This window comes from Carcharhinus amblyrhynchos, chromosome 10, assembly GCF_965287045.1.
Source record: "Carcharhinus amblyrhynchos chromosome 10, sCarAmb.v2.hapA, whole genome shotgun sequence".
Taxonomy (NCBI): Eukaryota; Metazoa; Chordata; class Chondrichthyes; order Carcharhiniformes; family Carcharhinidae; genus Carcharhinus; species Carcharhinus amblyrhynchos.
This window is the reverse complement of record NC_137333.1, coordinates 70,494,549-70,522,050: the sequence shown is the minus strand read 5'-3', so window position 1 is coordinate 70,522,050 and position 27,502 is coordinate 70,494,549. Positions and strand designations below refer to the sequence as shown.

General features: G+C 40.1%; 1 protein-coding gene across 3 annotated transcripts in view; it reads right to left on the bottom strand.

Moving 5' to 3' along the window:
• Positions 1 to 1,165: 1,165 nt before the first annotated feature.
• ift88 (intraflagellar transport 88 homolog) overlaps positions 1,166 to 27,502 on the bottom strand; it is a 92,945-nt gene continuing 66,608 nt past the window's right edge. For 2 of the 3 annotated variants that reach the window (XM_080197316.1, XM_080197317.1), the window contains exons 17-26: positions 26,727 to 26,913; positions 24,875 to 24,983; positions 21,406 to 21,556; positions 18,228 to 18,343; positions 15,322 to 15,374; positions 12,662 to 12,727; positions 11,112 to 11,218; positions 10,472 to 10,532; positions 2,227 to 2,340; positions 1,166 to 1,748 (exon numbers count right to left, since the gene is read on the bottom strand). In XM_080197316.1, the coding sequence (XP_080053442.1) occupies positions 1,627 to 1,748; positions 2,227 to 2,340; positions 10,472 to 10,532; positions 11,112 to 11,218; positions 12,662 to 12,727; positions 15,322 to 15,374; positions 18,228 to 18,343; positions 21,406 to 21,556; positions 24,875 to 24,983; positions 26,727 to 26,913 (1,086 nt within the window). In that variant the 3' untranslated portion in view covers positions 1,166 to 1,626. The remainder of the gene's footprint in view (positions 1,749 to 2,226; positions 2,341 to 10,471; positions 10,533 to 11,111; positions 11,219 to 12,661; positions 12,728 to 15,321; positions 15,375 to 18,227; positions 18,344 to 21,405; positions 21,557 to 24,874; positions 24,984 to 26,726; positions 26,914 to 27,502) is intronic. The other variant, XM_080197318.1, reaches the window with a different exon arrangement.

Sequence of the window (27,502 nt, the reverse complement as noted above, 5' to 3'; positions counted from 1 at the left end):
ACCAGATTCATAAGGCATGACCTCCCCTTTACAAAGCCAATGACTTCCCCTTTACAAAGCCATGCTGCCTATCATTAATCAAATTGCCACACTCTAAACACGTATACATCCTATCCCTAAGAGTCCTTTCCAACAACTTCCCTACCTCTGACGTCAAACTCACCGGCCTATAAGTACCCAGGTTATCCCTACTACCCTTTTTAAACAACGGTACCACGTTCGCTATCCTCCAGTCCTCTGGGACCTCACCTGTGTCCAAAGAAGAGCCAAAGATTTGCGCCAGAGGCCCAGCAATTTCATCATTGAAGTTGGACAACATTGGTAAGGCCACACTTGGAATACTGTTAAGTTCTGGTCACCCTTTTATAGAAAGGATATTATTAAACCAGAAAGAGTGCAGAAAAGATTTACTAGGATGCTACCAGGACTTGATGGTTTGAGTTATAGGGAGAGGCTGGTTAGACTGGGACTTTTTTCCTCTGGCGCGTAGGAGGCTGAGGGGTGATCTTATAGAATCTATAAAATAATGAGGGGCACAGATCAGCTAGATAATCAATATCTTTTCCCACACATAGCGGAGTGTAAAACTAGAGTGCATAGGTTTAAGATGAGTGGGGGAGAGATACAAAAGTGTCCGTTTTTTCACACAGAGGGTGGTGAGTGTCTGGAACAAGCTGCCAGAGGTAGTAATAGAGGCGAGTACAATTTTGTCGTTTAAAAAGCATTTAGACAGTTACATGGGTAAAGTGGGTATAGAGGGACATGGGCCAAATGCAGGCAATTGGGAATGGCTTAGGGGGTTTTAAAAAAAGGGGTGGCATGGATAGGTTGGGCCAAAGGGCCTGTTTCCATGCTGTAAGCCTCTGACTCTGCACTGCCAATACTGATGCTGATATTAGAAGCCACGAATTGAATAGTTGTTCAGAAGCAGCACCTATTACTCAAAACTTCGATCTCAGGTGGCCAAAAGCCAAGAATCCCAGGGGGAAATTACCCCTTGTCATAACTCCATTAGACAACTGATATGGTGAAGAGGAAAAAAGCAAATACACTGAGTAAATACATGACCATTCTCCTTTTAGCAGTTCAGTTAGCAACAATCCATTTTGTTATACTGAGTTACTAGAGTAATTCGTGTTTATACTATAGAAGGAAGCAGCTATCCGACTGCTGCAATTTATTAACAAAAGTAGTTACACATAGTTTAAATATTTAGTAAGAAAGTATCATTCAGATACATTCAGTATTTCAGTACAAAATGTGATTATAAAGGCAAAAGTTAAACAAATTATCACTGCATTCAATCCTAAATATTCAAATATATTTATAAGAATTATTAAAGAATTAATATGGATAATCAGATGTAATTATTAGTGATAGTGGTCTACATTTAAACATATTTTAATGAACCACAGAACTATCATTGCTTTAACATTATATTACAAATATTAAAATATTAAAAATATACAAGTTTTATATTTACAAGTAATTTTTAAATTACAATGTAATAAATAACAATGGATACACTAAAACAAATAAAATACATTTAATGTATACATTATCAAAGCAAAAAAAACATACATCAACTCTGATAGTGACATTTCTTTGGTTTATTTGATCTGGAAGTCATTCTGGTAACAGATCATCTCCTAGCTCTTCATCTGCAAATTCATCTTCGTCAACTCGTTTTCGAGCTGCAGTTCTGGGACGTTCTATCTGCGGTCCAAGTGGATCCACATATGAAGCATCTATTGTTATAGAGAACAATGAAAACATTTATTTCAAAGAGCGCACTTTTTACTAAATCATTATAGGTCAATATAATCATTCACAAATACTTGTTAGCTGGTTCTCATGGATGTTTGAAATCAAGATGAATTTACCAGTCAAAAAATTGCTCAAAACATCTTGACAAATTAAAATTTGCAGTATCTGTTTTTGTATAGGTGGTTCATGAGGTCTTTCGCCTGCCCACAGTTAGCAAATAAAAGCGTTTGAGAACCACTGTAATGTATAATAATATCACAGCTTATTTTTAAGATGAGCGGTACATGGGGCAATTTTCCCCAGAATGGCAAAAAACTTTAATTATTATAAAACACCTGCTATTCTCTTAGGACACAGGAAATATAGAATTATTTATTCCCTTTGCCTAATGATCATTATACAAAGCAATATTATTTTCTGCATCACCAGTCTAACAAAGAAAAAGCACTATGCACTTGCCTATATCTTTATTGTTGCTGGTTTCATAAGGATCATTAACCCCAGGCAGCGACTTCAACTTGGAACTCATCCGTTCTCCTTTGGCACTATTAACGTAGTTACTTTGTCCATTTTCTGAGATAATGTAAGAGAGGCAGAGGTGAATTATGATTACAAAAATGAGAATCAATGCAACCAATTTAAGTAGGTGCATCAAAGACTAGAGTAGAAATTAGGATCAGGTGGTGCAGAAAATGAGTGGTATTGAGTCAGCTGCTTGTTATATGTAGCATCTAAATAATCAATTCTATTTACTGCAGTGAAATTGAATATTATGTTCTATGTATAGTGGACAGCTAATCTGATATTATGCATTTTGCGCCACTGCTCAAAAATAATTGCTCCCACTTGGAGTAATAATATGGAAGGAACAGAAGACCTTATGCTGAGGTTCATAAGGATTCTTTTGAAGCTAGTATAGATAACATGTCAAGAGATTATTCTACAGCTTTCAACTGCAAGTTTCTCACTGCCTGAATGTTTTACTTTCAAAAATCAGATAATAAGGGTGGACTAAAGATAACATACAAAGAAGTCAAACAAGTAAACAAGATAACACCTATCATTTTGAAAGATTATCAGCAGAGCATTCTCCACCACTGGCCAGGTAACACTATAAATACAGAACTGTTAGAATTACTAAGGTGGCAAAATTATCTATTTGAAGGTAGGTCATTCTACAAAAAGTAATGAGGTTGGTAAACTCAAACTCCAAACAATCTATATATATGACAAATTTACTGGAGTTCTATGAGGATGTGTCTAGGGCAGTGGATAGAGGAGAGCCGGTGGATGTGGTCTTTCTGGATTTTCAGAAGGCGTTTGACAAAGTACCTCACAAGAGGTTATTGCAGAAGGTCAGGGGACATGGAGTTGGGGGTAGGGTGTTAGCGTGGATAGAGGATTGGTTGTCAAATAGGAGGCAGAGAGTGGGGGTCAATGGGTGCTATTCGGATTGGCGGTTGGTGACTAGTGGGGTGCCCCAGGGGTCGGTGCTGGGGCCTCAGCTATTTACCATTTATACAGATGATCTGGAGGAGGGAACCGAGTGCAGGGTGTCGAAATTTGCTGATGACACCAAGATTGGGGGAAAGGCAAATTGTGCGGAGGGTGTGGAGAGTCTGCAGAAGGATCTAGATAGGCTGGGCGAATGGGCCAGGAAATGGCAAATGGAATTTAATGTTGGCAAGTGTGAGGTGGTCCACTTTGGTAGGAAGAATGGTAGGAAGGACTATTACTTACGTGGCGAAAAACTGCAGCAGGCGACGGTGCAGAGGGACCTCGGGGTCCTTGTGCATGAGTCGCAAAAACCCAGCTTGCAGGTGCAGCAGGTGGTCAGGAAGGCGAATGGGATGCTGGCCTTCATAGCGAGGGGGATTGAATATAAAAGTAGGGAGGTCTTGCTGCAGCTGTATAGGGCATTGGTGAGGCCGCAGCTGGAGTACTGTGTGCAGTTTTGGGCACCGCACCTGCGCAAGGATATTTTGGCCCTGGAGGGAGTGCAGAGGAGGTTTACTAGGCTGATACCGGAGTTGAGGGGATTGAGCTATGAGGAGAGGCTGAATAAACTAGGCTTGTACTCGTTAGAGTTTAGAAGAATGAGGGGAGATCTCATTGAGACGTATAAGATGATGAATGGGATGGATAGGATAGAGGTGGAGAGACTCTTCCCGCTCAAAAAAGACAGTAGGACTAGGGGGCACAGCCTCAAGATAAAGGGGAGGCGGTTTAGAACGGAGTTGAGGAGGAACTTCTTCACTCAAAGGGTGGTGAATCTCTGGAATTCTCTGCCCGTTGAAGTGGTGGAGGCTGCCTCGCTAAATATTTTTAAGAAGCGGGTTGATGGGTTCTTGATAAGAGAGGGGATTAAGGGTTATGGGGAGAGGGCCGGAAAGTGGAACTGAGCCACAACAGATCAGCCATGATCTTATTGAATGGCGGGGCAGGCTCGAAGGGCTAGATGGCCTACTCCTGCTCCTATTTCTTATGTTCTTATATTCAATCCTCTGGTATATCATACAAGGAAGTGAGTCTTAGCAGTTTTATTAGATATAGTGTTACAAAACATAAATATATAACAGAGAATAGTAATCAATGAGAAAGCCAATTTAAATTAACACGTTCCTTAAGTTTGCTAGGTTTTTGCATGTGTTTTATTCATGAATGTGATACATTATGCAAGATTATTTCATGTCACCAGCCATTCATTCTAAACATCAGTGAGCTTGGATGATTTGGACACTTCTAAAATCACATAACTTTACTCTGTTGTTTAAAAAAAACACAGAAGGTAAACTGTATCACAAGCTAGTTGAATCCCTAAAGCTTGGGAGTGTATTTCAAAACGCCACTTGCGTATGGCACAATGACTCAAGGGTCCCATATATATGTACCTGTTACTTCAATAAACTGAAAGCATACAACACAATCTGAATATTTGAAACTAGAGAATTGGATTACCACATAGCTTTTCCAATTCTGAGAAGTTTAAATGGAATCCAATTAAAGTTCTCTCTGTGCATTTAGAAGATTCCTATGTGAAATGATATACAGGTCTTTACTCATTTACTCACTTCAGCCATCAGCATAATTTATGAATACATTGGCGGAATCATTCAGCGAAGTTTCAAGCAGCAGAAGTATTACAGATGTTATTATTTTGAGAAGGTTAGTGATTTGTGTTGCCCCTTTGGGATCTGAGTAAATGGTGGAAGTGTATATATCTCACAGTGAAAAGCACTCTGGATCTATAATAATGCAACCTAATAGAAAACATCATTGCACTTTCCCCACACTTCCTTTCTCCTCTGAACACAGCAAGAAATTCTCTAATGTTGATTTCCAATCATATTATCTGTCAATTAGTTAAAAAGTAAGCTCATAAAGGAAGACTTGTATACAAAAAGGAGAATCATGTCACTTTTAACTAAAGTAAAACTTTTAAAATAAACAAGCAGGCATGGCTTTGAAAAGACGTAACAAAAAGGGAATCTCACAGCAGGATACAAACAACTAAGAGGGATAGAGAAGGTTAAATCTTAGCAATATTTCGTATTCCAGAATACTAGGTTGAGGGGATACAGTAAAATTGATGAATGGACAGTACAGGATAAATATCAGGAAGAGCATCATGAAAAGTTATTAATAATTGGCATGGTCTTCTCTGTTGAGTATTGGATGTCAAATATTAGTTTGATTTGAGGCAGTTGGATTACATGATGAGGGACATCTTTTATCCTGGATGTATGTACAAAATGGCCTCCTTCATCCTGTCTATATAGTGATTTTGTGTGGATATGTAAGGCAGAGGTTTCACCATTATAAGGCACCACAACCAAAAATCTGTGTTTTGAAACCAAATTATTCAGTTTTTATGTGAATTTAAGCCAAGCCGTAGGGCATCCCAAAATATTTCAATCACAAATGTACTTTAAGTGTGGCCACTGATGAGAGGATGGTAACCAATTTGTATACAGCAAGTAATAAGATAACCAGATAATCCGTTATGCTGATCATAGTTAAGGCCTGCTTATTCCCCTGCTAAGGTTGCCAACTTGGGCTTTGAGAGATGTCAGTAGAAGGGGTGTCACTGAAAGCTGGTGGCATGACATCAGTGGATTTGAGATTTATGAGTTGATTGTACGAACAGATACACAAATTTTGCCCCTCTCTTAATGTGGATTGCCATAAAGCAATAGATAAGGGACATGGGTGGGGGGGGGGGGGGGGGGGGGGGGACTGGTAATGTTAAAATGACGGCGCAGGCTCAAAGGGCTGGATGGCCTACTCCTGCTCCTATTTCTTATGTTCTTATGTTATATTCTTATTTTATCCCAAAATATGTGACAATAACAAATCAAATCAATTTAATTCAATTTATTATGTTAAAGGAGCTATATAAATAGAGGCTGTTATAGTCATTCTTGAGTCAGGCCTCAGATTGGAAAGAGCAGAGGCATTCAATATATATATGCATTATTGCAGGACCGTTGTCAATTTTTTTCTTGTTATTATTAATCATTTTACTTTTTGTCCCAAAATCTGATCATCTGCACTTTTTGTGACCCTCGCTTGATTGCTGATTGATAAATTTGTAATTTGTAGGGAGTTTTCTGCCAATTTTTGACTACTTATAGGGGTTAGGCAGACTTAATGACATCAATATTGCAGAGGAATTCAGATAATGATTCTCAAGGTAATCTGCTGACTAAATGAACTTGCGACCATTCTTTTATTTGTAGGAAAATCTGAACTTGGAACACTGAGGTGGCAGATGACCATTTTCAATTCTTTGGTCTTTTATCATTTTATGTCAATGATTTGCAGTCAAGAAACAGTTCACATATTACAGCAACTTGGAATATCTTGCAATTTTAGAAATGCCATATAAATCCAAGTTGGGAATGTATAGGAATCAGGTGAGGGAGATTGGCTCAAGTAGTGCCAAAGAGTTAGATTTGAAAAAAGACGCAGCACAGTAGAATGTATTAAGGAAGTAGAGCAGAATCTTCTACTCCAGGACTAAGGCCCATAGTGAGGATGAGATGTCAGAGAGACTACTGTGCAGAGCGTAGCAGATTAAGGCGCTGAATAGTGCAATGTTCAGCTCATTAACTATGCAGTTACAAGGTTCATGTTGAGTCTCACGGCCCCACTATCATGTCTGAGCACCATGTTTAAAAGGCACCTGGGACCTGCCCTACAGATTTGCCAGCAACCTACTATGAAAATGCTGATTACAACTTGTTCTCCCATGGTGCATTTTCAACTTTGGCCTCACTCCAAATTTTCCAGTCCTGCCCGCCACAAATCACACCACTGGTGGGGCTGGAAAATTCCAATGTTTCAATGTTGGCTGAAATCTCTGCTACAAAATGTTGAGTAGCGATGGGGGAAATGTGTGACAGCAGAAATGGAAGAGGGGAAGCCAATGGCAGAGAAGACCAAAGAAGAGAAGCTTGAAGAGATTTAAAAACAACAGTTTTGAAATCAATACATTTAAAGGGGTGGGAACCAGTGGAGACTGGAATGGAAACTGGGGTTTTATGAAGGGAAGTATGCAAGCATTGAACTTCTAATAGAGTTTGAATTTATGCAGGATGAAGTTAAGGAGCCAAACAAGGGGCAAAGTTGAGCATCAGTTTACTCTCAGTAATTAGTAAGGTAATGGAAAGTATCATTCACAACGCTATTGCCTGCTCAGTCTGGCTTCCACCAGGGCAATTCCCTTCCAGATCTCATTACAGGCTTGGTCCAAACATGGGTCAAGCTGAATTCAAAATGTGAGGTGAGAATGACTGCCCTCAACATCAAATGTTGAATCAAGAAGTCTTAGCAATCCTCAAGGCAATCAGAATCAGGAAATTTCTCCACTGGCTGGACTCATCTACTGCAAAGGAGGATGGTTGTGCTTTTTGAAGGCCAATCATTTCAGCCACAGGGCATGGTGGCAGGAGTTCCACAGGGTAGTGTCTTAGGTCCAACTACTTCTTGTGGCTTCATCAAGAGTACTCTCTCCAACACAAGGTCAGAAGTGGAAGTGTTTGCTGATGACTGCACAGAACCATTTTCTTCTCAGATACTAAAGCAGTCCAAGCCCTCATACAGTAAGACCTGGACAATATCCAGGCTAGAGTTGATTCATGCCACATTATGTTACTTGCCACTTAAGTGCCAGACAATGACCTACTCCAATAAGAGAGATTCTAACTATCCCCCCATAACATTGATTGTCACAGCCAGCACTGAATTCCATACCATCTACATCCTCAGTGTTTCTTCAGAAAGAACTCTTCAAATTGTAGGTGAAGAAAATACAACAAAACTTACAAATCAAGGAAAGGGTTTAATAAAAAGCATTATTACTCAAAACTTGGGGCCTCATCCTGGGCCACTCCAAGCTCCCCGCAATTCTACATAGTTCCTTTTTTAGAGTGAATCAGCAGGTCAGCTGACTAATACATTGCTCTGTAATTGGTTCTGTGGCTTACTGGGTCAGCTGACCCTTACATCTTGTTCCCATTGGTCACATTACATCCAATATAAAGGTGTCATCAATTACACTCTAACACTCAGGAGGTCTCCATTGACTAAAAAACTGTGGTTCTAAGAGCAGTTCGAAGGCTGGGAATTTTGTGCCAACTAACATAAACATCTACAAGGCACAAGTCAAAAGAATGATGGAATACTCTTTAAATGGCTGCATTAGTGTAGTCCCAGTAAAGCTCTGGAAGCTCAAAACCATTCAGAACAAAGCAGGCCACTCAATCAAGACAAAGTCCCTCATGGTAGGTTGGTAGAAAAGATTAAGGCTCATGGGATATGTGGCCAGGTATCTAGATGGGTTGAGAACTGGCTTGCTAGGAGGAGACAAAGAGTAGTAGTGGAGGGGTCCTTTTCTAGCTGGAGGTCTGTCATTAGTGGTGTGCTACAGGGCTCAGTACTGGGACCTCTTCTCTTTGTAGTATATATAAATGACTTGGAAGAGGGAGTAAGTGGTGTGATCAGCAAATTTGCTGATGTCACCAAGATGGCTGGATTGACAGGCAGTGAGGAGCAGTGTCTGGCAATACAGTGGGATATTGATAGGCTGGTATATTGGGTAGATATGTAGCAAATGGAGTTTAATCCAGATAAATGTGAGATGATGCATTTTGGCTGGAATAATGTAGGGGGGAGTTATATGATAAAAGGTAAGCCCATAAAGAGTATAGAAACGCAGTGAGACCTGGGGGTGCAAGTGCACAAGTCTTTGAAGGTGGTAGTACAAGTGGAGAAGGTTGTGAAGAAAGCCTATGGTATGTTAACCTTTATAGGAAGGGGTATAGAATATAAGAGCTGGAGTCTAATGTTGCAGTTGTACAGAACGTTGGTTAGGCCGCATTTAGAGTACTGCGTCCAGTTCTGGTCGCCTTACTACTGGAAGGATGTGGAGACTCTGGAGAGAGTGCAGAGGAGGTTTACCAGGATGTTGCCTGGTATGGAAGGACTGGATTATGAGGAAAGATTGAACAAATTGGGGCTGTTTTCCCTTGAAAGATGGTGACTGAGGGGGGGGGGGATCTAATAGAGGTATATAAGATTATGAAGGGTATAGATAGGAAATAGCTTACCTCTATTTACTCTATGTCAGAGACACACAGTAAGAGGGGCCATGGACTTAAGGTGAGGGGGGAGAGGTATAACACAGATATTAGAGGGAGGTTTTTCACACAGAGGGTAGTGGGGGTATGGAATGCTCTGCCAAGTAAAATGGTGGAGGCAAGCACGCTAGAGTTGTTTAAGAGTAACTTAGACAGGCACATGAGTGGGTTGGAGATGGGAGGATATAGGAGATTGTTTTAAATAAGGTTCATTAGCATTGGGATGTCCCTGGTAATGTAAATGGATGGTAATGATGATGTTTTTTTCTCTTTTAATTCACAGGTTTTAAGTCGGTCCGCCTTGTTGTCCAATGAGGGGCATGTATGTGATGGGTCGTACTTGGGCTGCTCTTGAATGTTCGAGATTGGCCTAGTGCTTCATGTCATTAATGTGCGCTTAAACTGGACCAGATGCTGGGCAACACGACAGCTCAGTGACTATCACTGTTTGCTATGCAGACATATGGATTTGGTTCAGTGTCTGTCTGTGGGAGTTTGTGCATTTTCCCTGTGCTTGTGTGGGTTTTCTCCAGGTGCTCTGGTTTCCTCCCACAACCCAAAGATGTGCTATTAGGCTGATTGGAAGTAATAAATTGTCCCTAAATTAGTTTCCCTCAATGTGGATTGCCATAAAACAATAGATGAGGGTCATGGGTGGGGGAGGGGAGGGGTGGGGTGGGGGAGGGGGGACTGGTATTGTTAAAATGGCGGCGCAGGCTCGTTGGGCCAAAGGGCCTGTTTCCCAGGCTGTTTTTTGTTCTTTGTTCATCCACCACATTAAACGTTCACTCCCTTCATTGCAGCAACTCACCAAGGTTCCTTTAACAGCACCTTCCAAACCTGTAACCTCTACTGAAGTAGAATGATTCAGGTGTAATTCTTGTCTTCACTAACTTTAGTGAAAAAATAAGCATGAATAAAGGCAACATTTCACCACTCAAAACTCAATTTTCTGCTGAAATTGACAAAGAAATTTTATCACCACATAGATTTAAATTAAAAAAAACTATTTAACTTAATTGAGAATAGTTTTCACTGTGTTAAAAATATTCTGGTCCACCTACCGCTACCAGCACTGCCTTCTCTGCGCCCACGTGCACTGCTATCTCTGCCGGACTTTACACGCTGTTTAAAAAATAAAAGTACAAGTAAATATTGTTTCATTGTAAAAAAAAAACTTGGAAGGAAAATGCCTGTTTTTTTAATTGCCAAACATTTTTATATTGAAGTGGTCTAAAACTTCAGCTCAATTCAATGTAGATAGTTATGTGTTGGGGTAGTTCCTGGACAACGACCAATCCCATGAAATAATTAAAAAACCTTCTTTGCACCTGTTTATCTGCACTCTTTACAGATCAACTGATTTAGCGATTGTCTCCTACTTGGATGGAGTGCCTCTGCATCCAAGTAGGATTCCATTGCCTGTTCCGAGTATCGGTTCAGCAAATAAATAAACTGGCATCCAGCATATCAGACAGTTTTTCTCTTGGAACATAATTCACAGCATCAGGTAAGGAAAAGATCTAGAAGTTATTTTTCTAAAGGCAGTATCAACCTTGTTCTTAACAGGTACAGGTTTTAAAAAAAGCTAAACTTTTGAGACAGTTGATGTGAAAAGCAGAAATATTACACTAGTGCAGGAGAGGAATTTTTCTTAGCATGCTATATTGAAAAGTTTGTCTTTATTCTGTGGTCCTTTGTTACCTGTTCTCTTAACTCTTTCATTTTTTCAACTTTCTTCAGTCTTGTGGCATATTCCTGAACTTCTTTCAGTCCCATATCTGTACAAAGGCGAACTAGAAAGCGTAGACCTAAACAAAGTCATTTAAAGGCAAAGTCAACACACTTTATTGTTGCACTGGGGCTTAAAATTAATCACAGAGCAGCTAAAAATTTCTCAAAGAAGACTTCCATCTGAAAAACTATATTAAAACAAAGTTAATGTGTAAATTTCTTAATATGCAGATTTTTAAAAATTCTTTCATGAGAAGTGGTATCACTGGTGAAGCCCTGTAAGAAGTCTCTCAATACCAGGTTAAAGTCCAACAGGTTTATTTGGTAGCATGAGCTTTCAAATGCTGCCCCTTCAAGTGAGCCAACATTTGTTGTCCTTGCCTAATTGTCTGGAATGGAATGGCTTATTAGGCCATTTGAGGACAGTTAGAAGTCAACAATTTTGCTGTGGATCTGGAGAGATATGTAGGCCAGGTAAAGATGGCAGATTTCCTTCCCTAAAGGGCATGAATGAACCAGATGGGTTTTTAAGACAACAATAATAGTTTCACAATTACTAAGACTAGCTTTCAATTCCAGCTTTCATTCATTGAATTTAAATTCCAAGGAGGATTCCATGAAGGATTTGAATCCATGTCCCCAGAGCATCAGCCTAGACCTCAGGATTACTAGTCCAGTGACATTACCACCATGCCACTGTCTTCCTAAGATGACACATTTGTATTATTACAAAGTCCAAGGCGAAATTTCCATCTTTCTGAAGAAATTAAACAGTAGAGAGAATGCTGCACTAACTTTGTGCAAAAGACTTATCCTAAGCAATTTCAAGCAGTTTTCAATACGCAGCCAATATTTATGCTAGAACAGGTCTCATGAAAATGTTTAAATTAATGTCTTAAGATGCTTTTAGAGCACTGATGAACTAAGGCTCTGCCTAATAGAACCGAGCACTGAGTGGCTAAACCAGTTTTAACAAGGGATCACTGCAGTTTGCTCCCAAGAATGAGAAATAACAGCTATGCAAATACTTTGTGCCAAGGAGCAGGGATATTCTTCTGGCCTACAAAAGCACTCTGGACTGCTTCTCCCAGTTCAGTTCCACACAGGAGAGGCTGCCCTGCCTCCCTCCCTCCCTCCCTCCCCCTTCCCACCCCAACACCGATCAAAAAACTGCATAAGTAATTGTACAGCAGCGATAGCTTGCTATTGATAATAACATTGCACTACTAGGGTCATCAGGTGGATCTCACAGACACGGTGCCAACCAATTGCCTGCTTATCACAAAAATTGCCTCAATGTAGTTTTAGTCTTCATTAAAACAATTTACATAGGTTTGTTGGAAGCTAACAAATGGGGAATCAAATGTGCAATTTATGCATTTATACTTAAGTTATAGCCACAAAAAAATGTACACTACAAAAATTAGGTACAGTGAAATCTCCACCCAGAAAACCTCAAGATATTTTGAAATGAAAAACAGATCCTATAACCATAATTTGATTTTGAAAATATCTCTTACATTCAACGTTTTCAGGAAATTTCCGATGAATGTCTTTGTATGTTTCTAATGCCTTTTGATAGTTACCTGTATTAACAAAGTTAAATATAATTTGACTACTTTATAAATGTAGAAATTAACAATTTTGTAACATGAACACAAAAACATGGGTTTTGTTAAAACTACCGTGAATCTTCTACCTAGCCAAAATATTGAGCACAATGAAATGTCAAATATGATCTATCCTTATTTTCAAAACTTTTCCCTCTGCTCTCTGCAACATCCTTCAGCCCTACAAGAACTCTCTATTCCTCCAATTTTGACCTCCTTGGCATCTCCAACTTTTTTGACCCTTCAAATGGCTGCTATGCCTTCAGCTGGCTAAGCCCCAAACTCTGGAATCCCCTCCCCAGTTCATTCCAGTTCTTTTTCTGCACATTCTCCCTGTGTCTGTATGGGTTTCCTCCTACAGTCCAAAAATGTCTGGGTTAGGTGCATTGGCCATACTAAATTGTCCTTTAGTAACCCAAGATGTGTAGGTTAGATGGATTAGCCATGGTAAATATGTAGGGCTACAGGGATAAGGTGGGGGCAGGGGCCTGGGTAAGATACTCATTTGGAGAATTAGTGCAGACTTATTGGCCAAATGGTCTCTTCTGCACTGTAGGAATTCTATTGTTCTAAGATGCTCCTTAAAAGCTACTTTTTAAACAAAGCCTTTGATAATCTGGCCCAATTATTTCCTTTGTAACTCAATTCAGTGTCAAAGTTTGTGATATTGCTGCTCTGAAGCTCTTGGGGGTATTTTACTACATTAAAGATGCTATATAAATGACAGTTATTGTAATTTTGTTGACAGTAAATTAGCATTACATAAGGATGTGCAAAATAACATAACATCTTGAATCTCTAAAGATGACCCACATGTGCCTATAAATGAACTTAAAAGAAAGTTAGTTATCAGTATCTTCTAAAATAATTTTTTCTTTTGATGGATTACACCATTTTTCCCTCACGTTTCCTCCACTTACACGTGCACCTCCTGTGGCAAAAAAGGTTGGGCAACTGGATCTCAGGATATAGCCAATATTGTTGTTCACTTGTCAATAGGAGATAGCAAGAGCTGTCTGGTGGACAGAGAGCCCATAAAGCAGTGCGAGTTCAGAGAGAGTTCATAAAGCACAAGCCCATAAAGCAACAGGTGTTCAGATAGAGAAACTGAGAGCCCATAAAGCAGCAGGTTCTTGGAGAGAGACCCCATAAGAGTGTGAAAAGACTGGCAGCTAACATAAAAGGGCATTCTGAGGTCTTCGATAGGGTTGTAAAGGAATGAGTAGGACCGATTAGGGATAAAGAAGGGGACTTGCTCAAGGACATAAGAGAAATAGCAGGAATCTCAGTCTTCTATAAATAATGTAAGGATGGTAAGATGAGTAGGGCCGATTAGAGATTTAAAGAAGGGGACTTGCATGTGGAGGCAGGAGAAATAGCGGAGGTACTAAATGCGTATTTTCCATCTGTCTTTACAAAAAGATGCCACCCATTATCAGTAAGAAGAGCAACTGGTGCACTAGCAGAATTTACAACTGAGAAAGAGGTGTTAGAAAAGCTATCTTTATTTAAAACTGATAAGATACCAGGACCAAATGAGATGCATCCAAGGGTAAGAGGGAAGTGACAGTGGAAATTGCAGAGACATGAGGGACAATCTTGTCTTCCTTAGACATAAGAGTGGTTCTAGAAGACTTGAGAATTGTGAACATCACACCTTTGTTCAAAAAAGGACACAAGGATAAAGCTGGCAATTACAGACTAGTCAGTTGACTTCAGTGCTGGTGAAACTTCTGAAAAGTACAGTTCAAAACAAAATAAGGAGCAATTTAGACAAAAGTTAAAATATTATTTATTAGTATTACTAGAGGCTTATATTAACACTGCAATGAAGTTATTGTGAAAATCTCCTAGTCATCATACTCCAGCACCTATTCAGGTACACTGAGGGAAAATGTAGCACAGCAAATCCACCTAACCAGCACATCTTTTGGATGTGGGAGGAAACCAGAGCACCCGGAGGAAACCCACACAGACACGGAGAACATACAAACTCTATACAGACAGTGACCCAAAATGGGAATTGAACCCAGGTCCCTGGCGCTGTGAGGCAGCAGTCCTAACCACTGTGCCACCATGCTGCCCAGGTATAGGATAATGAATATTCTATAAGTGCAACAGTAGCATTTCCTCCACCATCAAACCCCACCGCCCCCAGCACCATCCTGGACCTTTCCCCCAATTCCTGGTTCTCGTATCCTTATCAACCATTACTCCACATAGTAGCAGCACCCTGAAGTGATGGTCAGGTGATATCACCAGACAGGGGGCAGAAGTGTGGATTTAGAATACAGTTTGGCAGGAAACTTGTATTGTTGACCTTCCACTCTATTTGAACTTGTCTTTGGAGTACAAATTTAGTAACATAACGACTATTGTACCCATTACATCAGTATTATATAAATCAATCCCCAAGTATTACTTCAATTCTTCAAGTTTTACTATTGAGCATGATGTTAAGAGTAAAATGAAACATTATTTCTAATGTACATTTGTTTCAGGTTTCCAATTTTGAGATAGAAATGTTTTGAAGCTGGCCTATACAAACAACAATCTGATGTTTAACTTACCACTTCTTCTATAACAGCTAGCCACCATTAATTGCCATTTGACTTGAGTAGGCCTGCATTAAAAATACGTTTTTAAGTGTTTTTTTTCAATACCCTCATCTGGTGACTGCAGAATCAGTGAAAATAAGTATTAATTATGCATTCTTTTCAATTATAACCACTTGCTGTTCAAGGTTAAGTATTTTCTTTCACACTTCATTTCTTAAACCTACTGTATTGTATTTATCCACCACTCCTGTCAGTTTATATCACATAAGAAATAGGAGCAGGAGTAGGCCATCTAGCCCTTTGAGCCTGCTCCGCCATTCAATAAGATCATGGCTGATCTGTCGTGGCTCAGTTCCACATTCCCGCCCTCTCCCCATAATCCCCTCGCTTATCAAAAACCCATCAACCTGCGTCTTGAAAATATTTAGCGAGGCAGCCTCCACCACTTCAACGGGCAGAGAATTCCAGAGATTCACCACCCTTTGAGTGAAGAAGTTCCTCCTCAACTCCGTTCTAAACCACCCCCCCCCCATCTTGAGGCTGTGACCCCTAGTCCTACTGTCCTTTCTGAGCGGGAAGAGCCTCTCCACCTCTATCCTATCCATCCCATTCATCATCTTATATGTCTCAATGAGATCTCCCCTCATTCTTCTAAACTCCAACGAGTACAAGCCCAGTTTATTCAGCCTCTCCTCATAGTTCAACTCCCTCAACTCCAGTATCAGCCTAGTAAACCTCCTCTGCACTCCCTCCAAGGCCAAAATATCCTTGCCTAAGTGCGACAACCAAAACTGCACACAGTACTCCAGCTGCGGCCTTACCAATGCCCTATACAGCTGCAGCAAGACCTCCCTACTTTTATATTCAATCCTCCTCGCTATGAAGGCCAGCATCCCATTAGCCTTCCTGACCACCTGCTGCACCTGCAGGCTGGGTTATTGCGACTCATGCACAAGGACCCTGAGGTCCCTCTGCACTGTCACATGCTGCAGTTTTTCGCCACGTAAGTAATAGTCCTTCCTACCATTATTCCTACCAAAGTGGACCACCTCGCACTTGCCAACATTAAATTCCATTCGCCAGTTCCTGGCCCATTCGCCCAGCCTATCTAGATCCTTCTGCAGACTCTCCACACCCTCCATGCAATTTGCTGTTCCACCAATCTTGATGTCATCAGCAAATTTCGACACCATACACTTGGTTCCCTCCTCCAGATCATCTATATAAATGGTAAAAAGCTGAGGCCCCAGCACTGACCCCTGGGGCACTCCACTAGTCACTAACCTCCAATCCGAATAGCACCCATTAACCCCCACTCTCTGCCTCCTATTTGACAACCAATCCTCTATCCACGCTAACACCCTACCCCAACTCCATGCCCCCTTACCTTCTGCAATAACCTCTTGTGAGGTGCCTTCTGAAAAATCAAGAAAGACCACATCCACTGGCTCTCCTCTATCCACTGCCCTAGACACATCCTCATAGAACTCCAATAAATTTGTCAGACATGACTTCCCCTTAACGAAACTGTGCTGCGTCTTCTCTATCAAGCAATTCCCCTCAAGATGCCTCGCTATTTCCTCCTTGATGACGGATTCTAACATTTTACCTACAACAGATGTTAAACTAACCAGCCTATAATTCCCTGCCTTTTGCCTGCCACCCTTCTTAAACAACGGCGTAACATTAGTCGTTTTCCAATCTTCTGGCACTTCCCCGGAAGATACACCTTATACAAGGGCACACAGATGTCGTCATTTCTCAGGCATTAAACATTGTTTATTCCATTTGTTCATGGAACACGTGCGTCACTGGCTGACCAGCATTTATTGTCTGTCCCTAGTTGCTCAAAGGCAGTTTAGAGTCAACCACATTGCTGTGGCTCTGGAGTCACATGTAGGCCAGACCAGGTAAGGACAGCAGATATCCTTCCCTAAAGGATATTACTGAACCAGATGGGTTACTTCTCATCTTCATCTGCTGAATAATGCAAAATGCAAGGGAGAGTAGGGATGACTTACCATCTGATTTTCCTTCTCTCCCAATGACTTTAATGCTTTACTTGAAACTTCTTCACATAATTCCTTGACTAACATCACGGACTCACTATATGGGAGGTACATATACGAACACCTTCCTGTTTGGTGCTGTGTGCACCACAAAAATATTTAACGATATAAATCAGAAATTCAGCATTAAATAAATGATGTCTGGTGGGTTTCTAAGTGGTAAATTTCTGCTGGGACAGTTTACAATATACAACATACGTTTTCGATGTATCGGTGAGAACCCTGGCACAACATCAAATAATTGCCATCTAACTAAAACACATGATGCTATACAGGAACTCGTGAACTTAGTACTGTGCACATTGCACACTCTCATAAAAATACATCTTCCATTAACAATAAAATCTTAACACAGCATCTTCAAACTTGAGCAAAAAGCTTGGTGGATTTTTAAACTGAAGTTATTGAATAACCTTTAATGACACAGCAAGTAACATTGAGAAGGATCAGTGTCTGTATGCTAAGAAGCAAAAATAATTTTAATATAAAAATCAGTATTCTCATTCCCAGGCTTTCCGTGTGCATGTGTGTGAGTATCCTTAGGCTATAACACTCAGCATCTGAGTAATGACTGCGTTTGGCTGCGTCATTGGTGATAATCCCCTTTCTGCACCAGAAAGTTGTTGGTCCAAGAACCATTCCAGGAAACAAGTGCATTGAATTGCTGTATTATCAGGAGTTTTTCAGATAAGGTGTTACATCAAAGCCTTTTAGATAGGTGTATTAGATCACTTTTGAAAACCGTTAGTTTCCATGTGAGATAGAGAATTCTGCACTTTCTTGAATGACCATCTCTTGTAATGCCTAATATGAAATATAACACAATATCAAAGACAAAATATTTCTTACTGGATAAGTGCTGCTCTTTCAAAGTATTGAATAGCTTTTTCACAGAACTGTGTGTCAATATAATAGGCTCCAAGCCATTCAATGCCCTCAATGTTTGATGGGAAATACCTAAATGACTGACAAAAACAACAGAAACAAAACAAGGGATTAGAAAGATAGCATTATATGTTTATTTTAAGTTTATCTTATTTGTTTTCCAGCAAGATTTTTGTTTAATTCCCTCAAGAGCACAAGCTTGAATTTTGTGATTTTTTTTTAAAAAATCTTGTGATGGGATGTGGTTGTTGCTTACCCATTTGCCATTCATCCTAACTGCTCTTGAACTGAGTGTGTTACCAGGTCATTTCAGGAAGCAGATAAGAGTCAGCCACATTGCTGTGGATCTGGAGACCAGAGCAGACCAGGTAAAGGCAGCACTTTCCTTCGCTGAGTGAACCAGATGAGCTTTCAAACAATTGGGCCACCATTTCTGATACTAACTTTCAATTCCAGATTTATTGAGTTTAAATTTCACCACTGTCATGGTGGGATTTGATCCCATGTCCCTAGGGCATTAGCCTAGGAATCTGGATTACTAATCCAGTGACATCACCACTATATTACTGTGTCCCCCATGAATGCAGTTTGTTACATCTTTAAAACCACACTATTAAACTATTATCAAATTTGTTTAAAAGAACATAGAGGATAAAGGATTCTACCTACTAAGATGGAATTTAAGGGATCAGGTGACATAGTAAAAGGAAAGCAATTCATTTCAATTAAGTATTAAGATACGTTAACAGCCTAAGTTCACTGAAAGGCACGATTGTTTGGAATAGAGTAATTCTACATTTGTGGAGGTCTGCTCTATTAATGCAAATAATATAAAGCATTCATGCCTATTCTAAGCATAGACTGGAGACCTCATTCCACATTTGGGGATGAGATTATTTGTATGGTCAGGGCAGGATACTAGCACTTGAAGAATCGCATCAACAATGCCTTCCACAACTGGTCTTTGCAACGCAGATATATGTATGTGTTGAGTTTCCATCACAATTCTTTTTCTTACTGTTATACTACATTTCCAATTTCTAGCTGAAGATGCACATTCATTTTAAGATTTCATATGTGAAGGAATATTCAATTTATATATGAAATGGCAATATTACCAAGCAGAACTTAATACTGGAAAGTAGAGAAATTTATCATTCCATTTAATTAGGTTTCCACTTTTATCTTAATTATAAAATGTATGAAAAACTTAATCAAACATATTTATAATATTCACTTGTGAAAGATCGTCTTTGCTTTAGAATTTTTGAGAACTGGCAACAGAGCGAAACAGCACTGAAGAGGGGCTATACGTATGAAGAAACTGTGCATCATGGATCATAGAGGTTTTCTTGGGAGCTTTTTGAGAAGTGTTATTATATGAAGTTTTAAAAGATGGTTAGGTTTAAGTTATTGCTTTTAATTGAAGAAAAACAGAAAAAGGGGGTGGATGTGAAGTTGGATTGAACTTTGCCCAGAAACAGGCAGGTAATGGTTACCACAGGCCAGGGGGCCAGGTTAAGTCTTACTGAACCCACATCCATAATTCACACCTGAACACAGAGGGGCAGCTGTGTTGTTCTGTGTACACTGATCCCCAGGCAGTCCTTTTAAAAATCTCTGGACCTGAGACAGCAAGCAGGCACTAGTCAGGAAAGGCAATCATTACGGTCTGGAGAAAAACACAAACCATTTTGTGTTAGTTGCAAGGCAGAATGCTGTGGAAAGCTTGCCCACTTGTCAAAGAAAGAACCAGCAGCTATTTAAGAATGGTAAAAGATATCCCTGGCAAGGCTGGGACAAGAAATCACTGCAGTGAGCCTACCAGCTGAAAGTTGGTTCAGTAACTCTGAGTATTAAGGGAGATAACTTTCAGCAGTCACTGGATGTCACCACTCGTTGAAACAGAAGAGAAACTATTGGAAACAGGGAATGACAGTGGGCTGTTGCTTTTAAAGACTATGGGCAGAATTTTCTCATCCCTCCTGCCATGGGAATCATAGTGGGCAGGTAGGTGGAGAGGGATGGTGGTGGTGGGGGGGCATGGACGATGCACAGGTCCATTGACCTTGGGTGGGATTTTCAGCTCTTGGAACGAGTCTGGCTGGAAAATCCCACCCTACAATTGAGAATATGCTGTAAGGTAAATACAGTATGTCATGGAATTATCAATGACATTTATATGTTAGTTATCTCTGCAATTTGGAGTATTAATTACTAAACAAATAACGCTTATTTAAGATTGTTATTGGTTTGTTTGAATAAAAGTTTTAAATTTATTCTTGTGCAATTCCTTTAAAAGAAATGATCCTAACAGAGGTAGCAAAATGAATGGTCTTAAGAGATAATTTCAGAGGACAGCACAGATAGCAATTTTAAAAATGTTGTTATACTCATTCAAGTTGCTAACAATGATGCATACTGGTTCTAAACGTGTAGAGTTTTTGTCACCCACATTTCTGTTCTGGTTGGTCAAATTTCTCATTTTCTTTTTTGTTACCTACTTATCTAATAATCTGCATTTGCTGTTTTGACCAATTATGTGGTTCTCCTAATTTGCTGCCAAAACATTGACAGATTGGCAGAATCCCTGGAGAGGGGGCATGTATAATCTTTTATCTGGGGAACCACAAATTTTTACACTAGTTATTTCTGGCAGGGGAGGGGCAGTGCTTTGTTTAGAGCAGAACCTCTACAGAGGTTCTGCTCTAAACAGTCCCTAAACAGGGGCTTCTGCATCAGGGAATTGGGGTCAGAAGCATAGGCTCTCTACACAAAGAGAACTTGAATCCTCAGATTTGGTAAGGATGATTGTCAGCATATCCACTGAGATGAGGCATAGTGGTCTCTTGAAGGACACATCCTACCAGTGGTGTTCAGGTCACTTTTGCGAAAAGATCAGTATTTAATATTATCAGTCCTTTGCAAGGGAGCAGAAATATAACTTCTCAAGATGGTGGTGGAGGACAGGGAAAACAGGGCACTTCACAGATGGCAAAAGGTACCAAAGTCTATTGGGCTGGTGGCCAAGCTGACATAGATATTTTCTGGATATTTAAGTGCTCTTCCTGTGACAGCCAGTGTTAGAGGCCATTACTGGCAATAATCTTGACTGTTAAAGTTCCCATTGCTGATTAAATACCTCATAATAGTACTGGAAGGCCTGGGACTTGTCTCCCTCATTGTCGTACAGGTCTCCTAATTTAGCAAGTGCCTGTGGGTCAGTAGGGGCAACACTAATCAACTGCATGAGCCACTCAATGGCTTGGGTCAGATCTTCCAACATTTCATATCTTAAACAAAGGAAGTCAAGGATTAGGTTTTCTTTCAAAGTGAGAAATTGTCACATGTGGATATATAGCAAACCCCTTCACTGTATTTTGATATTATTGTCACTGTGTTCACTAAACAATCTGGTAACAGATGTCATGTTCCAGTGTTGTATGAACTTTGTTTTTGAACACCAACAGGCTATCAAAATGGCCACTTCTAATCATGTGACCTTTGGGCTTTTGAGCTCGAGAGTCCAGCAAGTACTCAATTAAATATGGATATTCAAGCCATCCATAGAAATCACACATCCCTTTCTCATAGCTTGTTGAGGCTGGAAAGAAGTAGGGTAGGGGGGAGAATGTAATTTATATGCTGAGCAGATGCACAAACGTGATTTTTGTTTTAGAAAAACTGGGTCATCTTATGTTGCTCTACTGTGCTGAGATTGAGAGTAAATTGCACTAGCTGCATCACTTTCAATGCCACTATGTTAACATCTCTCCAATGTCACGTTGTGAGAGTTGAGGAAGGGAACCTACTCGTGCATCATTCTCCCCTCAGCTTGCAGGAATGAGAGCTCAACAACCTGGAGATGGCACACAGAGAACAAAGTGCCAGACCAGCACCAGCTCATAGCCATGGGTGAGACATTGCAGGACATTACTACGGTGCCAATGAGACAGGCCATTGGTGATGGTAAGGCTGGAAGCCAAGAAGTGTGGGATCATTTGCTAGTTCTATCCTTGGGTGATGGGCATGGAGAAGGCTCCTGTCCTGTGCACACTGTGGCTCATTAATTACTGTCACTTACTGTTAATTACTGTCACTTACAGATGCACCTAATGAATTGTCCAAATGCTCATCAACACCTTTTACGTGCCTCTTACAAGTTCTGTAGCTAGAGATTCATTGAGTGGAACAGCGCATATGTCGCCAACCATCTCACCACATCACTCATTCACATCGATGGAGCCAATATCAAGCTTAGAATGTGAGCATAAGGTGGCAGCACTTCAACAAGTGAACAGGAACAGGAGAATGATGTACAGTCAACAAAAGGTAGCTCCCAATGGAGACCCATGCTCCATGGCTTTGGGTGGCAATGGAATTATCCAGGTACAATGAATAATTTATCTATAATGATAGAAGTTGAGTTTTGCAGTCATCTGCCAGTTGAACACATTGTGGCCATGTCTGCCTTCTGAGCACGGACAGGCCCAGGATGGAATTGGCAACATCTCTCCAATGCACAGGTCCAAGCTCCTCTGTAGTATCCCCTTAGTCATTCATGTCTTCTTCCTCCTCCCTAGGAAGAGTGGTGTATCAGTCTCTCCTCATCATCCAACTCCAGGCTTCTTTGCACAATCATGTTGTGCAGCACATGACAGAAAGCCACTTTACAGGATACTAACTGACTTATACTGAAGGCACCACCATAACAGTCAAGGCACCAGAATCGCATCTTCAAAATGCCAATGGTCAGCTTAGTGCAGGTTTAGGTTAGATGGTTCTAGCACCTACCTCCCATCGTGTGGGGTTAGTTGTCAAAGATCAGGAGATACTCCTTCATGGTACAACCCTTATCCCCCAACAGCTACCCACATGGTCTGGTTGTTGGCCTGGAGAGATGTGGCACCTGGGACTCTTGCAGCATGAGCAGCACATGATAACTACATGGTAGTGCAGACAAGATGCACTACCTGTGGGCACAGACCAGTCTCTTCAGTTATTGAATCTAGCTGGCTGATCCTTCAGCATCTTGATACTATGGGTACAATCAATAATATTTGGCTCTGGGGAATCTATCCATAACATCAAAGCTTTCTCTGTGTGCAAGAGCCTGACTGTCTCCAAATTTATAGAGAGGACCAGGTAGCTGAGTGCAGGGGAAACATTCCAAAACTGAGGATTTTTTCCAAAAATTCATCTTACAGGATTTGTGTTGCCTGTTTTTCTAGCTTTTAACATTTATACACTGTCATTGTTGGCTTTCTTTCTTCCACTGTACTGATGGTGTATCTGTGGTTGAACGCTTATTTTGATATAGATTGGGTCCAATTTGTCTTTTATTAAAAAATATAATGCAATCTGACTTTCGATGGCTGGCTGGCCAGCATTGATTGCCCATCCCTAACTGCCCTCCATTTCAGAGGGTATTTGAGAGTCAACTGCATTGTTGTGGATCTGGAGTCAATTGTAGGCCAGATCAGGCAAGGATAGCAAATTTCCTTCCCTAAAGATCATTAGTGAACCAAATGGGTTTTTATGACACCAAGAATGGTTTCATATTCATCAATAAACTTTTGATTCCACATTTTTATTGAATTCAAATTACACCATGTACCATGGTAAGATTTGAACCTGCAACAACCAGGTCTTGCCCTGGATCTCTGGATTACCAGCTCAGTGCCAAAACCACTATGTCATTACCTCTTCAATGCAGAAATCTAGTCAAATTTAAAAAGGAACTTCATGATAATTTTTTTTGTCAGACAGGAAAAGCAACAGCAAGAGGGTACAGCTAGGATTCCTTGAGGACAGTCCTTAGCAATTGCAATTGCTGGTCTGGCCAGAGATTGGCAGGTGGTGGTCTGGCGGGCTTTGGCTGCAATCATGGATCAGGCAGGTGATCAGGATTGGAGGGAATGTTGTCAATCAGAAGCTGGAAGAGGCCATGATTGGTCAAAAGCTTCCTTAAGGAACTGGAATGTACTCCTGCATTTCCATGTTGGCAATTTGTGCTATAAAAATTCTTTCTGGAACTAGCTGCTTCTGTCCTCCTTTTGCTGCTGGGGCTCCTAAGCCCTGAAAAACAAGCTGGCAGCAGCAAAATTTAAATCAGGCTCTCAATTGTGGGAGACCCATATCTTGCAATCTGTCACCATAAAGATGGCAGCACAGAGTGGGTTACGGACACATTCCGCATTGAACGTTTAAACTCCCCAGCCTGTCATGGGCCTATGTTTCCAAATATTTACCACTCTCACTTCCCTCTGACCCAAATTGAAGTGCAGGGCATGTCCTATTGTTTGACTGGACTAGATTACCTAGCCAGCATCTTGTGGTACACATTTTGACTGGTACATTTCTCTTCATTACAGTAATGGTTACACTTCAAAAAGCAGTTAATTGACTGTAAAGGATTTTGATACACAAGGCCGCAAAAGGCCTTGTATAAGTGCAAGTTCGTTCTTAATACAGTAGGTAATTACTTTATTCACCAAGTCATGAGGGAAGCTACAAAGTTTCCCAAAATATTAATGTAAACGTCACTTGTTGAGAATTCCCTTAGCTGTTCAAACGCAGCCTCTGTAATCTCAACATTTTGGAAAGGATACAGATTTGCAATCTGGTACATAACTTGAGCATTGTTCCTCATGATTGCATGGAGCTTCAAGAAACAATCCAAAGCCTCCTCCAGTCTATTCAACTTCTTGTAAGTAAGACCTGAATTTAAAAGGTTCAAGGTAAATAAGTAGCAAATTAGAAAGTGTATTAGAGAATTATTGCATGATATCAAGGAATGGTGAGATGAAGTGACAATGTTAATCTTCTTGCAGGATGAGAATAAATGAACTGAGGTGCCTTTTTTTATCTGAATTTATCTCATGATAAGGATTTGTATCTGTAAACCCTCACACCATAAAGTTTGACCTCATTTGTATCATTTTTGAATGGAGCAGAACAAACACCATATGATTTTCTGCAGAGAGGGGGAGTCATGCATGGGTCACTTATAGCCACTTCTTAGAGATTATTCACAGTTGTATGGATGTAACTCTGAAAACAAGTCACCTTCCCTTTCCACTCGAGAAGGATGAGCTATGACAGAGATGACCCAGTTGCTGAAAAGAGAAAGAAAAACAAAATCGGGTGCTAACTTCAAAGTTACATTGTCATGTTATAGCCAGTGATTATAGATGATTGAGAACTCTAACAGACTGGCACCCTGATTTTCCCTCTGCAATTACTCATCAGCCATCTAGTTCATTTACTTTATTACCAAAAGGAAACAGTGGGACAAAACTTGCATCCGATTAATGTGTGCACTGGTTGTCAAACATTCTGTGTTGCCTATGTTACTAACTTGAATTTTTTTGACATTGATAGTCTTATACACTGGCATTGTTGGCATTCCTTCTTGTACCTCACCGATGGTGTATGTGGTTGAACACTTATTTTGATATAGATTGGGTCTAATTTGTCTTTCACTAAAAAATGTAATACAATATGATTGTTGTTGCACAATTGCAATAGGTGCACATTATATTTTTCTAAGGGTAAAGGCTGACTGAGAGAAAAAAAAATGAGGTAAAGGAGCTTCCATATTAATGACAGAGTCCTGATCCAGTAATTTTGCCTTAAGAATCTCTAACACAAATAGACATCAATAAAACATGTGTAATGGAGAAACTCAAATAATTACCTGTCGGTCTAGTTCGGATGGTCTACCATCTCCAAACTTCAAGGTAATAAATTAGAAAATAAAAAACTCCAGAATTGAAGTTATATTAGGTCTGTAGGGTAGTTACTATCCTGATAGTCAACAAAGGATTGAGATGTGAATCTGCAATTTACAGACCAACGAGCCTAACATCTTTAGGAGAAAAGATGTGCAAGATTATTCTATAGGGTATAACAGAAATTCTCTAAGGGTGTAGAAGACATGCAGGTGATTGATTTAGAAGCAGTGAGTCATACCTTATCGTCCAACTGGAATTCTTCAATATATTGGGAAAGAAACTAAACTTATGAGGGCTCTCTGTTAATACGTTATAACATGGTGCTTCAAATGATATGGCGTAAATACAATAAATAAAAAGAATTATTTGGAGTCAATGGCTAGTACTAATTTGTTGTTCACTTATTTATATTGGCTTAGAGGAAAATATATTTTGAATTATTTTAATATAATATAAAAATCTATTTATAATAAATGAAGCTGGGTATCAAAAAACATGATGGAGACAAATAAGAAGCAAAATGGTCAAATTACGCAAATGGTATGTGCTTAGCAGAAAATGATGATCTCTGGATACATGAAATTACAGAACAATGCTAAATAAATAGTGCACACTATCAGTAAATGTCTGGCATTCTTGGAATAAGAATGGTACTAAAGGTCATTACTCAGAATTCATCGAATTTACCACTCACAGTATGTGCAATTTAAGTCACATTGCAACTCACCTAAGTTATAGAGTGCCTCAGTAAAAGAGGAATCATTCCGCAAGGCTTCCTTATAAAACTCAGCTGCTTTCTCGTAGTCGCCACGTGCAAAGACACAGTTTCCTTTATTTGTCAATGCTGCTGGATTATATCGATCAGCACTCATTGCAAGATCTGCGTAACGGTCTGCAAGTCCAAAATCATTTTCCTGCATAAATCCAAAGAATATGAATTCCACTTTGCATGGCCAATTGTTTGCATGCCCCCCCCCGCCTTCAATTATGGGAGATTCACAACCAAATTCTTTCGAACATAAGGCACAGATTAAAAAATAAAGTTTTTTTTGCACTACCTTCACAATAGAAAAGCAAATGCAGATGCAAGAGTTTGCCATTGTAAATCATGTCAATTCATACCATTATACATTAGATTTCCAACAAATAAATCCCAAATTTAAATTAAGGCTTTCCTAGTATTTAAACTCAGTACCTGATACTGAACTAATCCCACTAACTGAAATGGAAGAGGTCATCGACAATGTTATTAAAGTGACACTTAATCAGCAATAATCTGCTCAGTGACAATCAGTTTGGGTTCTGCCAGGTCCATTCAGCTTCTGACCTCATTACAGCCTCAAGTTCCTTATGGACCAAAGAGCTGAACTCTAAAACTGAGATGACAGTGACTGCCCCTGACATCAAGGCAGCATTTGACCTAGTGTGACATCATGGAACCCGAGCGAAACTGGAGTCAATGGGAATCATGAGGAAATCTCTCCCCTGGTTGGAGTCACACCT